The 15,796-nt window shown below is 42.7% G+C and overlaps 1 protein-coding gene and 1 long non-coding RNA gene across 2 annotated transcripts in view; both read left to right on the top strand.

Annotated features, from left to right (window-relative positions):
- LOC148042948 (uncharacterized) overlaps positions 1–15,796 on the top strand; it is a 281,857-nt gene that overhangs the window by 221,012 nt on the left and 45,049 nt on the right. The gene's annotated exons all lie outside the window — the stretch shown is intronic.
- LOC148042956 (phospholipase A2 inhibitor and Ly6/PLAUR domain-containing protein-like) lies at positions 1,348–10,437 on the top strand. Its single transcript, XM_087727912.1, has 5 exons — positions 1,348–1,417; positions 2,529–2,639; positions 5,917–6,072; positions 7,883–8,035; positions 9,012–10,437. The coding sequence occupies exons 1-5, from the start codon at positions 1,348–1,350 to the stop codon at positions 9,254–9,256; spliced, it is 735 nt and encodes a 244-aa protein (XP_087584038.1). The 3' UTR covers positions 9,257–10,437.

Raw genomic sequence — 15,796 nt, forward strand, 5'->3', positions numbered from 1 at the left:
ATTAGACTGGGTGGATGATGTGGTTTTCTTTTTAATCTGTTCTTCCTCCGTTTTTAACTCTTTACTTTTTAAAATTTATTTTCTGTAAGCCGCCCGGAGTCCTTCGGGATTGGGCGGCCTATAAATTCATTCAATTCAATTCAATTCAATTTAAGACATGCTGTCTCAGCTGTCTGTCTGGGGAATATTGGGAGTTGAGGTCCATGAGTCTTAAAGTTGTCAAGGTTGGACACCCCAATACTGGCAATGTTCAGATGGGTATACATCATTAACCAGAATTCCCCAGCCAGCAAGGGAAATGAATTCCATTCTGAATAGAATAGAATAACAGAGTTGGAAGGGACCTTGGAGATCTTCTAGTCCAACTCCCTGCTTAGGCAGGAAACCCTATGCCATTTCAGACAAAAGGTTATCCAACATCTTCTTAAAAACATCCAGTGTTGGAGCATTCACAACATCTGGAGGCAACTTCTGTTCCACTGATTAATTGTTCTGTCAGGAAATTTCTCCTTAGTTCTATGTCGCTTCTCTCCTTGATTAGTTTCCATTTGTTGCTTCTTGTTCTACCCTCAGGTGCTTTGGAGAATAGCTTGACTCCCTCTTCTTTGTGGCTGCCCCTGAGATACTGAAACACTGCTATGAAATCATCCGTGGACCTTCTTCTCATTAAACTAAGACTACCCAATTCCTGCAACCATTCGTCATATATTTAAATCTCCAGTCCCTAATCATCTTTGTTGCTCTTATCTGCACTCTTTCAGAGGCCCAACATCTTTCATTGAGATACCACTTTGGTGTATCTCTATCCCTAACCCTTGCGTCTCTGAGAAAGGAATGTTATTATGACTTATATATTTCCTCTGCTTCATACAACCCCCCCTCCCAGTTTCCCACAGCACTAAATATGGCAAGTCTAAAGATCCAATGCAAAAATGGCTTCCAGACCTGAAACTCTTCCTTTCTCATTATTTTCGATTAATGATAATATAGTAGTAAATGTAAACACCAGAGTTGCTGGAACAACCTATCGTTCCTGGCTGAATTACCTCTGGCTCATAATCTTAGGAAGGGGTGCATACACACAAATGTACACACAACCAGCTATCTTGGGTCTTTCAACCACTCCCTGAATAGGTCAACCCATGTGGCCCTATTCCAGAGTTGCACAAAGAGGTATTAAGAATATAATAAATTATCACTGTTATGACGTCCTTGAGGAATGTAACTGCTATTAATAGGTAAATTTTATTCTGTTGTCCTTTATTGCCAAGAGTCATAGGGCTCATATAAATACAGCACCTCAGATCTCCATCTCAGAGAACCCAGGCCAACCTGAACGGCATCACGATGGCTTCCTTTGTGCTCCTCATCTTTACCATCTTCCTCCTTCCTGTGGCAAGATCTCAAAATCTACCAAGTATGTTGGGGTTCTTTGAATTAATTTTCACTTCTTCTGATGCAGTGGTAGCTGTTTTCTACTGGACAACCAAAGTTTTAAGTTAGGCAGTTCTTCCTTCCTCTCAGATTGCATCAACCAAAAAGGCTCCCCAAGGCAACCCGCTAAGATGACCAACTTCAGGTGGCCTTCAGGTGGAAGGATGGGGGAAGCAAGGAAGGTGGAATGGGATTCTCTGATCCAAGAGGGTTGGTTGGAAGTTCAGGCAGCAAAGTATCCGGGACTGATATTGAAACATACTGAAATGTGGATTGGAGTTAGACATCTGAACTGTACAGAATACTGTGTTGGCCATTGGAGCATTTCATAAAATCGGTCATTCAGATTGTCTTAGGCAGCAATGGAAAGTTACCAGAATAATAAAAATGAATACTCAGAAGAAAAGATACTACAAGCATAAAAACAGGAAAAAGAAATTAGGAGAAAGGGGGAGAAGAGGAAAAATGATTAAAAGTGGAATCCGTGAGAGCCCAAGAGAAAATGGATGAAAGAGGAAGAAGGGGCAAAAGCGTTGTATTAGTAGATTAAAAGGAATAGTAGTATGATTGGTATTGCTACGCAACTAATTAAGAAATAAAGAAAGTACAGTACATTGTTAATATGTGTGTATTATTACTATGCAGATAGTTACAGTCATTTCTTGCTGTCGTTATCTTACTTCTACTTTGGGGTTAGCATATGATTTGACTTGGCTTGTTTTAAAGAAAGTTATATGCAATTCAGCCAGGTCTGTTCATCTGTGGGCATCTTTCTGCACCTCCCTGGTGTAATATCTCTCTGTATTTCTCTCTGTGTGTATCCGTGTGTCACTCTTTTGTAATTTTCTGATTTGGGGGGGATGGTTTCTCATTCCATCCCAAACATGGCTTTCTTCCACTCTGTGGTCAGAGGTTCATCCTCAGCCATTTAGGGTATTTCTCTCCAGCCTTCTGCTAGGATGGGAATTATAAAATTGGAAGAGAGCTAGTCCCCACTTCAGTATTAAAGTATATTTATCTTGCAACTGAAATCTGGAGGAGTCTCAAACAAATGTATTTCCTTTTTTTAACAAAATCCATACCTCTCTCTCTAGACTGTTATGAGTGTTTCAGTGATGGACAATCTCCCTGCGGAGAGACAGGAAAAACCTGTACCAAGGAAGACAAGTGCTTAGCTGTTGTCTCTACGTCCAATTTGTCATTAAGTAAGTGTATTCATTTGTGTGTTCATATTTATTATTATATTGATTTGGATGATATGGACATTTCTATCTCCCTGATATTTTGGTTTCATATAAAGCAGTGTTTCTCAAATGTGATGATTTTCAGTCACATGGACTTCAGCTAGGGGAATTTTGAGAAATATTGGTCTAAAGCAGAGATCGTCAAACTTGACAAGCTATGCTGGCTGAAGAATTCTGGAAGTTGAAGTCCACAAGTCTTAAAATTGCCAAGTTTGAAGACCTCTGGTTTAAAGTATGTCTATGCATGTATAGATACTTGTGTGTGTGTTTGGGTGTATAAAATCCCCCTTTTCCACCCTTATGGTGGTCAATGCCTTCCTCAATCACAGGTCCTCTATCATGGGCCTTCAACACAAGATTGGAAAGATGCGATAACTATTTTTGGGTGTCTGAAGGTGTTCTCAGATATCTGAAGAACTGTCTTGTAGAAGATGAGGCAAATTTTTTAGAGTTATACCAAAAGACAGGATGAAAAGTAATAGATTCAAATTACCAGAAACAGAATTTAATGGACCAGGTAATCTTTCCTTATGGTAGGAACCATTCATGAATGGAAAAAAATTGTCTTGGTAGGTGGTGGTGGTGGATATTTTGTTTCATATAATGAAATGTTTCTCAAACTTGCCAATTTTCAAACAGGTAGACAACTGTTAACAAATTAGCCTTATAACCAGTGGTGGGGTTCAAATAATTTAACAACCGGTTCTCTGTCCTAATGATTTCTTCCAACAACCAGTTCACCAAAATACTCAGAAAGTTAACAACCGGTTCTCCCAAAGTGGTGCGAACAGGCTGAATCCCACCACTGCCTATAACAATTATGTATTGAATGGAAAGAATAAAAGTGACATTGGTGAGCATCTAATCAGGCATTCCGTTCTATGGAATTCCTTATAGATGGACCATGCAATCCCTGTTGAAAGTTATCTATCACAGGATACTCTATCATGACAATCTTTTCCATTAGCTGAATTTTTGAGATACACTGATAGAAGTTCCTCTATCAGGGGCCTTGAGGACAAGATGAGGGAGGTGGGATAACTGTTCTCAGATATCTGAAGAAGTGTCTTGTAGAAGATGAGGCAGAAATTTTAGAGTGGTTCTAAAAGACAGGATGAAAAATCATGGGTTTAAATAGCCAGAAAATTGATATTTGGTGAACACCAGGAAACCTTTTCTTATGGTAGAAACTGTTGTGGGAAGAAAGTTAGCACCACCCTCTCTCCTAGAAGAATAAAATATTTTGAGGAATATTTTAAAAAGGCAGAATATAATATTTCCCCTAAAAGAGAAATAAAAAAAATATCTTAAAGGAGACAGAAAGTCAGAGCCCTAGCTCCCTCTCCCCAGCAGATACTTGGTGCCCATTGCGAAAGATTGGGCCAGCCTATCTACAAAACAAAGACCTTCAGCTCCAGGGTGAAGGGATTAAGACCCTTCAGGAATTAATTCGATTAAACCACTAAGACATAGATCTCACTACATTGCACCATCTCCTAAGGACATTGCATCACCCACAGAAACTTCAACCAAACTTCCCAGACAGCCTACAGAGCCAGCTATGACCCCTACATGGCCCCATGAGAGTCTGACAACAGCCAATAGAATACATGTTCTTGCACAGGAACAGGAATCTCAAGTTCAAAGCCCAAGAGATGGTATAAAAACCCTCACTCTCAACTCCATGTGGTCAGCTGCCCAGAAGGCAGAACGGCTGGTGGTTCTGCTTCATCATTAAACCCTCCTTCCAAGCAGCCTCCAGCCTCCATTTTGTCTCCAGTGTTTTTCTCCCAGATTGGAACTGAACTGGGTGGATATTTGTTCCAACACTATTCAACAATGGAAATGATTGTCATGATAGAGTCTCCTGTGAGGGATATCTTTCCACAGGGATTGGATGGTCCATCTGTAAGGAATTCCCTAGAACGGAGTGCCTGATTAGATGCTCACCAATGTCACTTCTATTCTTTCCATTCAATACATAATTGTTATAGGCAGTGGTGGGATTCAGCCAGTTCGCACCACTTTGGGAGAACCGGTTGTTAACTTTCTGAGAACTGGTGAACTGATTGTTGAAAGAAATCATTAGGACAGAGAACCGGTTGTTAAATTATTTGAATCCCACCACTGGTTATAAGGCCAATTTGTTAACAACTGTGAGGAGCTAACTCTTGAGGTAAGAACTGTGTATATAACCCTTTTACATCCCATTCTTCCATTGTATACAGCTGACACAACCACGATAAGGTTGCTTTAATGCTGCCCAACACTTGGGTGTTTCAGAATGCTCATTGGGGCATATCCTTATCTTCATCTTATCTGAAAGTTGGGAAGTACCCAAAGATATTCAATTAGTAATGTTGCACTATACCAATCACTGATTGGTATTCAGCCAACATGCTTAACCGCTTGTTTAGTAAGCCACAGTGGCGCAGTGGTTAGAGTGCAGAAATGCAGGCTATTTCTGCTGACTGACGGCTGCCTGAAATTCGGCAGATCAAATCTCACCAGGCTCAAGGTTGACTCAGCCTTCCATCCTTCTGAGGTCAGTAAAATGCCCAAATTGTTGGGGGCAATATGCTGACTCTGTAAAACCAGTTAGAGAGAGCTATAAAAGCACTGTGAAGTGGTATATAAGTCTAAGTCCTATTGCTATTGCTAGTTATCCATGTCGAAGGGTTCAAACACAGGCGGAATCCCGAAGAAAACCAAGCAAGAGAAAATCTAATAGAATTATCCTTTTCAGGGGTCAGGGTCCACTGGGGGAGTGAGCAGTGAGGGTGTAGAGTATCTGTCAGAAGGCCAGAAAGCAGTGCTAGGTTCCTACTGATTCGGACTGCTTCTCCCAAACCGGTAGTGCTGCCTTCAAACAGAGAGTGAACCGGTTCTCTGTTCCTTTCAAAATGGACCGGCCTACCTGCCTCTGGATTACACCTACCTTTATTTCTGCTTCTGAAGCCCAGCTGAACTGGGGCAGCAGATTGAATTGCTGCTCCTCAGCTGTTTTCCTTTTTTTCTGAGTAATTTTCATTCAGTTGTGGACGAGTGCAAAGCGTGGGACTCAGCATACTGGTAGTAATGCCGCTAGGAACCTACCACTGCCACAAAAGAATCCAAAACTGAACTGAAGCCACAGAGTATTTACATTTGGCTGATTCCACTGATAGTGTTGGTTGGAAAACAGAGCGATGTGATCTTCAATTAATGACATTCTTTAATTATTATATTTTCTCAACAGCCCATAATTTGACCACATCGTTTGCCAGAAGCTGTGTAGCTCCTGCAAATGATTTCAGGGGCTCCTATTATTTCAATTTTGGAGACAACCGTATTTTGGAGTTGAATTCTCGATTTTGCAATGAAACAGACCCAAAGTGCAAGGTTGCCATTGAAGGTATGTAAACAGCTTTGGAATCTTATTCTGCTTCTGGCACTTTTCCTATTGGGATGATTGACATAAGAAATCTATGTATGGGAAAATTCCAATGACATCTTTCTAGTCTTTAACACTTATATCAAGAACATCTCAAAAGGCTACTCCTAGTTGTGAAAGGAGAGATAACTGGATAGTGTTAGAGAAAATTGAAAGAGAATGCCCAAATATTTGACCAAATTATCTTTTAAGGTTGTTTGAAGGAGAGAAAGAAAAGGCTTGGCCATCTGTAACAGACATTTATCAATCAGTAAAATTTTGAAAAAAAAGAGAGATGTTTTTAAACCTGGATGGCTCATTGGCTAAGATGCTGAGCTTGTCGATCAGTAAGGTCGGAAGTTCGGTGGTTCGAATCCCTAGTGCTGCATAAAGGAGTGACCTCCAGTTACTTGTCCCAGCTTCTGTCAACCTACCAGTTCGAAAGCATGTAAAAATGCGATCCTGTAATTGAAGGTATGTAAACAGCTTTGGAATCTTATTCTGCTTCTGGCACTTTTCCTATTGGGATGATTGACATAAGAAATCTATGTATGGGAAAATTCCAATGACATCTTTCTAGTCTTTAACACTTATATATCAAGAACATCTCAAAAGGCTACTCCTAGTTCTGAAAGGAGAGATAACTGGATAGTGTTAGAAAAAATTGAAAGAGAATGCCCAAATATTTGACCATATTATCTTTTAAGGTTGTTTGAAGGAAAGAAAGAAAAGGCTTGGCCACCTGTAACAGACACTTATCAATCAGTAAAATGTTGAAAAAAAGAGAGGTTTTAAAACCTGGAGGAATGCCGTGGCTCAGTGGCTGAGATGCTGAGCTTGTCGATCAGAAAGGTTGGAAGTTTGGCGGTTCGAATCCCTAGTGTCGCATAACTGTCCCATCTTCTGTCAATCTAGCAGTTCGAAAGCATGTAAAAATGCAAGTAGAAAAATAGGAACCACCTTTGATGGGAAGGTAGCAGTATTCCATGCACCTTCGGCGTTGAGTCATGCCGGCCACATGACCACGGCTACGTCTTCTGACAGCGCTGGCTCGCGGCTTTGAAATGGAGATGAGCATCACCCCATAGAGTCAGGAACGACTAGCACATAGGTGCGAGGCAACCTTTACCTTTACCTTTAGGCAACATAGTTCCAGGTTTTTGATCTTCAATGTTCATGCATGGTCCATTTTATTTTCCCTTTTATACGCTTACAGATTCGGCTGGGGCAGTGGTGGGATTCAAATAATTTAACAACTAGATCTCTGCCCTAATGGCCAGCTGGGTAGGTGTGGCTCGGTGGTCATGTGACCGTATGGGTGTGGCCAACTCAACATCACTCAGGTTGATGGGCACTTTGTCTTAGCTGTGACAATGTAATAAGGGTTAACCAGAGAGGCAGTTTCTGTAAGTAGCGCAATAAAGATGAGGCTAGAAACAACACCAGAATATTTCCTTCCTGCCTTCCTTACAGGATTAGCCCTGTAAAGTGGGAAAAAACAAAAGCAGATTTATTCCAACAACCTGTTCTCCCAACTACTTACAAAGTTAACAACCGGCAGTGGTGGTACTTAAATAATTTAACAACCAGTTCTCTGCCCTAATGATTTCTTCCAACGATCAGTTCACCAAACTGCTCAGAAAGTTAACAACCGGTTCTCCTGAATAGGTGCCAGCTGGCTGAATCCCACCACTGTCCTGAGTTAAAAAGTCAGTGAAAGGGAAAACAAGCTGTGTTGATAATTGCTTTAAATCCATTATTTTGCTACATGAACTTATTTTGTCACTTGCAGGTGATAGCATGGACATATTTGAAAATGGGAAATTTTGCCCAAAGTGTTACAGAACAGGTCATGATAACTGTGAGAGCGATGGAGATGTATTTTGTGTGGGAAATCAGGTGAACTGTACTGAAGTGAATGGAGAAATAACTTATCCACTCTCTGGTAAGCTGCCTTTATTTTTTCTCTTTTCTTTAAACTCCCTTTGCTGTTAGCTATATTAAGCCAGCCAGAATCTAGAGTTGTTTTTTTTTATAAAAGCTAGGGGATGCTAAGAACATGCTATAGATGTGATGGCATGCAGCCTGCCAGGGACAAAGAAGTGCCAATTTCCAAATGGCTAAAGGTCATAACCAGTGAGAAAACCTCAGCTGATTAGAATATACAGGGAGTCCTTGACTTATAACTATTCATTTATATATATACACCGTGTTTCCCCGAAAATAAGACAGGGTCTTATTTTCTTTTGACACCCCCCCAATTTTGCATGGGCCTTATTATTGGGGGGGAGTTATTTGTTTGGGGTTGCTGTGTGGCTGCTCTCTTGGGAGCAGACGCCCAAAGAGCCGAGCACAGCCGCAGGGGCAAATGGCTGTGTTGCGCTCTCGCAGTAGCGCAATAAAGCTTCCATGAGGTGACCACACTCACGAGCAGCCGCCCGGCAACCTCCATTTCTAGCCGGGCAGAGCGCCACTCACCGACCCAGTAATATCCCAAAGGAACGAAGCCACATGGCACTCTGCCCGGCTGGAAAGAGAGGTTGCGCGAGCACTTGTTCTGCCTCCAGCCTCACCATGCCCAGCTCTCCCTGCAGGGCTTGGTCAGGGCCCACCGTTGCTGTGGCCCCGCTGCCGCTGCTGCCCTGCTACTGCTGCTGCCGCCATGCTCCGAGCATAACTGGCTTCCAAACTCCGGAGATCCACTCCAGAGTCTTCCAGCAGTGGCCGCTCTGGGACTACACTCTATGGTTGTGGGCTGGCTGTGGGAAGACTCTCTGTCCCACCAGAGTCTTCCAACACCTTGATTTCTCTCTTCCATGTCCATCATCAGTGCCCTGTCCTTAATTTAGATATTGTTCATACATTTGATGAAAGGAAAATGTAGAAATACTTTGCTGAATCACTGTTTCCTTCTGCCTTAGGTGTAATAATCCCTTTTGCGGGAAAAGGCTGTGCCAGCCGATCGGTTTGCGACCTTGAGGGGAAGTCGTTCCATAATGGGAATTACAAGATCAATTTAAAAAAGCTTCAGTGTTCTAAAGCCAATGGGGCTCTTTCATCATTGCGACGCCTGGCTTTCAGTCTGGAGAAGAAGGACCTCGGGTCACAGGTGGCCTTCTTCCTTCCATGCATCCTTGGGATCTTTGCTGTGAAAATTCTCTCCTAGTTAAGTCAAAGGTAGCTTGCGAAGGGCTTAAGGAGAATCAGGCTGGGGTCAATCCCTCTCCCTTTAAGCACTGATGATGTTATCTAGTTTGGTATTGAAACATCTACAAGAAAACCACCAAGCTCACAGAACACCAAGGAGCTCACAACTAAATTCACGCTGCAAAAATCTTATACCTCTCTCTGTTGTCATGCTTAATGTCCTTCTTAAAGTTGCCATGTATATATACCTATATATATTTTAACGGGAGAAATGATGGACTAAGTGGGAATTATGAATTGCCATCCATGTAAGTTTTCATTTCCTTATTCTGGAGTTAAAATGAATGTAGTTTATGTCCCTGCCCCTGAGAATTTTGGCTCCCATCTCCTGAAATGAGGTTGAGAATCCCTTCCCCAAAGACTAAATTCAACTTCAGACCCCCAAATTTGCTTAACTCCAGGATATTTTCCTTGAAGAGTTTGGTAGCATTTGACCACAGAGTTTGGTCGAATGAACACAGAATGAACTTGGTGAATAGGGAAAAAACATCTAGGCCAGTGGTGGAATTGAAAATTTTTAGCAACCGGTTCTCTGCCTGATTGCTGGGTGGGTGTGGCCATAGGGGGCGTGGCCTCCTTGGCCTTGGCGGGTGTGTGTGTTTTTTCACCCTCCCCAGGCTCTTTCCTTGAGCCTGTGGGAGGGTGAAAACAGCCTCCCCCAGGTTCCCGAAGGCCTTCCGGAAAATGGAAACAGGCCCATTTCTGGACTTCCGGGAGGCCCGTTTTTCACTATCCCAGGCTCCGGAGGCATTTCGCGAGCATCCAGGAGAGCGAAAACGGTCTCCCCAGGCTCCAGAGGCCTTCAAGAAGCCGGAAACGGGCCAATTTCCAGATTTCCAGAACTTCCAGTAGGCCCGTTTTTTGCCCTCCCAGACCCTCCCTGTGGGTCCTGCACTTACCTGGCATGATGAACGGGCCATTTGGAGACTCCTGTGAGGGATTAATCACCATCTGATTTGCCCAAACCGGTCCGAAACAGCCGAATCCCATTCTTGATCTAGGCATTCACAATATCATTTCATATTTCAAAGCAATTGATCCATTGAAAAATAATTTACCTCAAAGTACAGTGTTCTCACATCAGTCAATTTATGGTATATCTATACGTACATGTACACTTTATCAGGGTGATTTATTTATATAACAAACACTTTAACCGTTATTGTTGAAACTTGACATTGAAATGTCGCAACTGTTGTTGAAATAGACCAATATCCTTTGGTTTGAATGAGACCACTGTTTGCAGACATAGCTTCAGTTAATGCTGCATTTTTCTACCTTTCCAAAATTGTAATTCTCAGATGATTTGTTGCAATATTTAAATAAAAGGAATTAGAAACCAGCTTTTTAGTCTTAGGGGTGTGTTTTTTACTCATAAATCTTCCTATTCCTTTCCTTTCTCACCCTTCTACTCTGGGAAAGTCTGAGGAGGCCGCACATCATGCCAAGGGAAAGCCATGGTTTATTTAAATGTTGGTTTGGTGATTCACACATTAAGCCATCAACCCCAACGTGTAAACTCCAACAACTGGGTTTGCTTACAGTGTTGAAGATTCGGCCTTTTGACTAGTAGTCAAAAAGAATAAATGTTTGAACTGAGCACTCCAGTCATTTTGGGATCTAGTACATGGTTAGCGTGTTAATCTTTGCTGTGGAAAAGTCCTACTGGCAGCATTTGAAGAGAAAGTGATAGTCAAGGTAAGTTTCAGCTCTAAAGTATCCTCTATCTTAGAAACTGGGAGTTGGAGAGTTCGAGTCCCACCTTAGGCGTGACAGCCAGCTTAATGACTTTGGGCCAATCACCAGGTGATCATGAGTTCTAGTCCCATTATAGGCGTAAAACCTGGCTAAGTGACTTTGAGAAGTCCCTCACTCAACCTAACCCACCTCAAACAATGTGTGGAAAACTAGTAGGAGGAGGGGATATTAGGTATGTTTGCTGCCCCGAGTTGTTTATAAAAATAATAAAGGCAGGATATTAAAATCAATCAATTAATTAATAATCTCTGCTTTCTTCCACACATCCCTCCTAAAGAAGGTTACCCAGGCATGGAAGGTATAGCTGGTGAAAGTTAAGAAGGTGATGGTAACTTGTGAATTTTCCCTCTCTCCCTCCCTCTCTCTGTCCCTCACTTCCTTCCTTCCTTCCCTCTCTCCCTCCCTCCCTTCTGTCCAGTGGTGGCAGTTCTGGATCCCGGTGCAACCAGTATGGTGCAATGGGGCCAGATGTTCACCACATGCATGTGCTCAGCATGAACATGCATGCTTACTGCCCACGACACTCCAGCTGCTTGGCGGAGCATCGCTCAGGAGCTATATGCTCTGTCCGCATGGGCATAAGCCCCGATTGGCTCAAATACAGGTAAAGAGGGCGGGCGGGTGAGTAGGCCCTCCAGACCACCGTACCGTAACGGTGCCTGGTGCTCCCAGCAGGCACTGGTACACACTGGTAGTAAATTTTTACTACCATATCTGTGGGCATGGCTTGGTAGGCACGGCAGGGGAAGGATACTCTAAAATCTCCATTCCCTCCCCAATCCAGGGAAAAGTCACTGCAAAATCTCCATTTCCTCCTGATCAGATGAGACTCCGGAGGCAGAGAATAGATGGGGCGGGGCCAGCCAGAGGTGGTATTTACTGGTTCTCCCAACTACTCAAAATTTCCGCTACTGGTTCTCCAGAACTGGTCAGAAGCTGCTGAATGCCACCTCTGCTTTCTTCCCTGCCTCTCCCCCCCCCTCTGTCCCACTCCCGGCAATAAAATAAAATAAACCTAAAGTCCAAACAGCCTCCAGTTTTGCAGGAGCTGAGCTGCAAAGGCTGGTGATGTCATGGACACACCCACAAAGTTATTTGGCAACCGTTTTATGTGTGATGGTTTTTAATTCATCTTATTAATGCAACCCATCTTGAAATGGCATCAGTTATTTCTGGTGGTTCACCTAGAGGGCTTTGATGAAGAACAGTTTCCAACTCTGCTCAATGGACATTTTTTGGAGGCCAGTAATCAGAAGATGTATCCATCCGGAGCAGCAGATTTTAGGATGGCTAGACGACATAAATGCACAAAGTGAAAAGCTGATGGTGGCATGGATTTCCCTGTCCTTTGTGATCGTAAAAAGCAATAAGGAAAGATGGTGTGGCATGAAAGAACATTGACCTGTTGGAATTACTGTGGGCACACCCTCCTTTCAAAAAATGCTGACGGCGAAGTTATTGCCCTACAAAATCCACCGAGTGAAATTCCTTGGGGTGAAACCTGGGACAGTTAAATATTTCTAGGGAGACCCATCGAGTTGAGGAACAGGGCTGAGAGCCTGTACTTTCACATATTTTCTAGGAGTGACCTCTTTCGGGTGAAGTGTTTTAGTATACTAGCTACAGATCCTGTCTTTCTTATGGCGGCTGGAGACCTCTGGGAGTTGGAAGTCCACTCATCTTAAAGTGGCCAAGGTTGAGAATCATTGACGTGAAACATTCAACTTCATGGTGAGCAATATTGCTCAAGATTTTTTTTTTTAAAGTATCCTGAAGACTGCTCTTTGGCCAATATGGCCCCTCAGCAATCTGTTGCCTCATAAACACGTCCTCTGCAGACTCAGGAAGAAGCCTATGGATCCACCTCTTCTTGCATCTGGGATCCACTCTAGGCTGAGATATTGCCATCAGCCTTCCTTGGGGTGGCAATTGCTCTCTTTCCAGCTTCTTTTCCTCATAGTAGCTTCATTCTTCTTCACTACTTCTCCATCCTTACTTTTGAGGAGCTCGAATCTGTTGTCCTCTCCAGCTCTCTTAATTTTTCGCCCCCTTCCTGAGGACTATATTTCCCAGAATTCTCCTCCAGGGCCTCTACCTGTCTGAATTCCAGGGGAGGGGCTCCAGCCAGTCAACTAGCCAATCAGGGAATGATGCTAATGGAGCCTGGATACACTAGCTCCAGAATGGGACAACTCACCATCACGCCAATGGCTGCCAACATGTCATGGCCAACTCACCATGGAATGACTTGCTGCGGGACAATTCAACAAACACAACAGTTGTCCTAGATTTACAACCACAACGGAGCCCAATGTTTCTGTTGCTAAGCGAGACAGTCGTGAAATGAATTTTGCCCCGTTTAACAACCTTTCTGCCCACTGTTGTTAAGTGAATCACTGCAGTCGTTAAGTTAATAACTCAGTTGTTGAGTGAATCCAACTTCTCCATTGACTTTGCTTATGAGAAGGTTGCAAAAGGGGATCACAAGAGCCCTGGACACTGCAACCGTCATAAATATTAGTCAGCTGTTGACGAGACCATGGGGATGCTTCAAGGGTCATAAGTGTGAAAAACAGTCATAGGTCACTTTTTATTCAGTGCCATTGTACATTCGAACAGTCACTAAACAAACTGTCAAGGACTACCTGTAATTTTGATGGATCCGTGACCAATAACAATAACAATAAAATAAAAGTCAATCCAGAAATCCAAGACTTACAAGAATTTCAACAAAAATGTGGCCACCAATAAAAAGGAATGCTCAAAAGAAATGATTAATACAGCATTGAATTGTCCCCAGTTATCCTGTGGCGAGTTGTCCTAGAGCCACAGTAGATAAACCAGAGGATTTTTTGGGGGTTAGATGATTTGGGTCAAATTCCCAGAGAATGCAGTAGACATTCTCATAAAATGGCTGCCATGTGGAAGTTCACTCATTATTAAAATGGCTGCCACCCTGATCATTAAACAGCCACTACTGCAGTGGTGGGTTTCAAAAATTGTTCGAACCTATTCGGTGGGTGTGGCCTCCTTTTTGGGAGTGGCTTGCCACCCATGTGACCAGATATGAAGATGCCGACGACACTTGTCAGAACCACCTTAAATTACCTCACACACAGCACTGGCATTCATAAGAATATGATCTAAACTTGTTTTTTAAAAGGCATCTTTGGTTTGCGTTAAAACAACTTCAACACACGCAATGTTCTGATTGCACCATAAACGCAGTAGTCATCCTTACCTTTCACAGAGGCACTGAGTTTTATAAATAGGAGCATGATAGTGTAGAATAATCATATCCAAGGACCAGTGGTGGGTTTCAAAAATTCTTCGAACCTACTCTGTGGGTGTGGCCTCCTTTTTGGGAGTGGCTTGTGATGTGCCATGTGATCGGATGGGAGTGGCTTGCCGCCCATGTGACCGGATATGAAGATGCCGACGACACTTGTCAGAACCACCTTAAATTCCCTCACACACAGCCCTGGCATGCATAAGAATAGGATGTAAACTTGTTTTTTAAAAGGCATCTTTGGTTTGCGTTAAAACAACTTCAACACACGCAATGTTCTGATTGCACCACAAACGCAGTAGTCATCCTTACCTTTCACAGAGGCACTGAGTTTTATAAATAGGAGCATGATAGTGTAGAATAATCATATCCAAGGACCAGTGGTGGGTTTCAAAAATTTTTGGAACTTCTTCTGTAGGTGTGGCCTGCTTTCCGGGTCCACTGGTGGAACCTCTAAAAATGATTTATGGATGCCCTTAAGCGCTTCAGGAGCATTTTTTTTCGCAACCGATGGAAATTAGAAAAAGTGCCTCCTTCACCTATAAATACATTTTTAAAAAATCTCTAGACAAGAAGTCTGAATAAAGTAATCCCAACAGGCTAGACACTACACGACCCCTGAAAATGCTTCTCTTTCTTTCATTTTTTAAAATGTCACGGTCTTCTCCTGACACCATGAAAAAGGCATTGTTACAGCAATATTCTCACCTACTTCGGGTCAGGAATGTTTTAATATTGTCTGAAAACTCACTTGGTTGCTGTAGGTTTGAGTTTCTTACATTTTCTTACTGCATTTTTTTTGTGTGCTAGCCATTCACAGTTGAGATGAGAATTTATGGGTAAATAAAACATAAATATATGAGCAATCCAAACTTTGCTCTTTGTTATTTATTTATTTATTTATCATATTTTGGCACCACCCCTCCCTCATCTAGGTGTCTATTCTCAAGTTGACGCCAAATCATTTCCCCCCCTTACACAAATTCTGGAAAAGAATTTGGATAATGCAGGATTAGGGTTTCGTGTGGTATGAATCCACCAGGGACGTGCAGTCACTAGAGGCAAGGGAGGCGGAGCCTCCCCAGTCTCCTGAGAGAAAAGAAAGAGTTTTAAATATTTTTTTTTAATGAATTAAAGCCAGGATAGTTGCTACCAGATTTCAAGTCACAGTGGCTTGGTGTCTGCTCTCAGTGTTAAATAGGAGGAGGCCAGAGAACTCGGGGCCTCTTTTGCTTAAGGAATTTTTCGCCTTTTAAAAGTTAAGGCGGAGTTAAAAAGCAAAAGATTTAATATGCAAAAGAGGCACTGATTCTCCCACCTCCTGATCTGGGAGCAGCAAATCATGTCTTGCATTTGAGCGACTGCGCAAGTGCAAGGGTGATTCTGGAGAGGTTTTTCTTTGACCAGCCGCCATTTCTTCAGCAGCCAGCCCAGCACCGAGCAGGGACGAGG

Source organism: Thamnophis sirtalis, unplaced genomic scaffold, assembly GCF_051295495.1.
Source record: "Thamnophis sirtalis isolate CommonGarterSnake01/CBP01778 unplaced genomic scaffold, rThaSir2_p1.2 scaffold_13, whole genome shotgun sequence".
Lineage (NCBI taxonomy): Eukaryota > Metazoa > Chordata > Lepidosauria > Squamata > Natricidae > Thamnophis > Thamnophis sirtalis.

Bases quoted from the DNA above. Each gene is read 5' to 3' on its own strand.
- LOC148042956 (XM_087727912.1), top strand. From the start codon at position 1,348: ATGGCTTCCTTTGTGCTCCTCATCTTTACCATCTTCCTCCTTCCTGTG. The intron at 1,418-2,528 runs GTATGTTGGGGT...CTCTCTCTCTAG, and splicing joins AAGATCTCAAAATCTACCAA to ACTGTTATGAGTGTTTCAGT. The intron at 6,073-7,882 runs GTATGTAAACAG...TGTCACTTGCAG, and splicing joins GTGCAAGGTTGCCATTGAAG to GTGATAGCATGGACATATTT.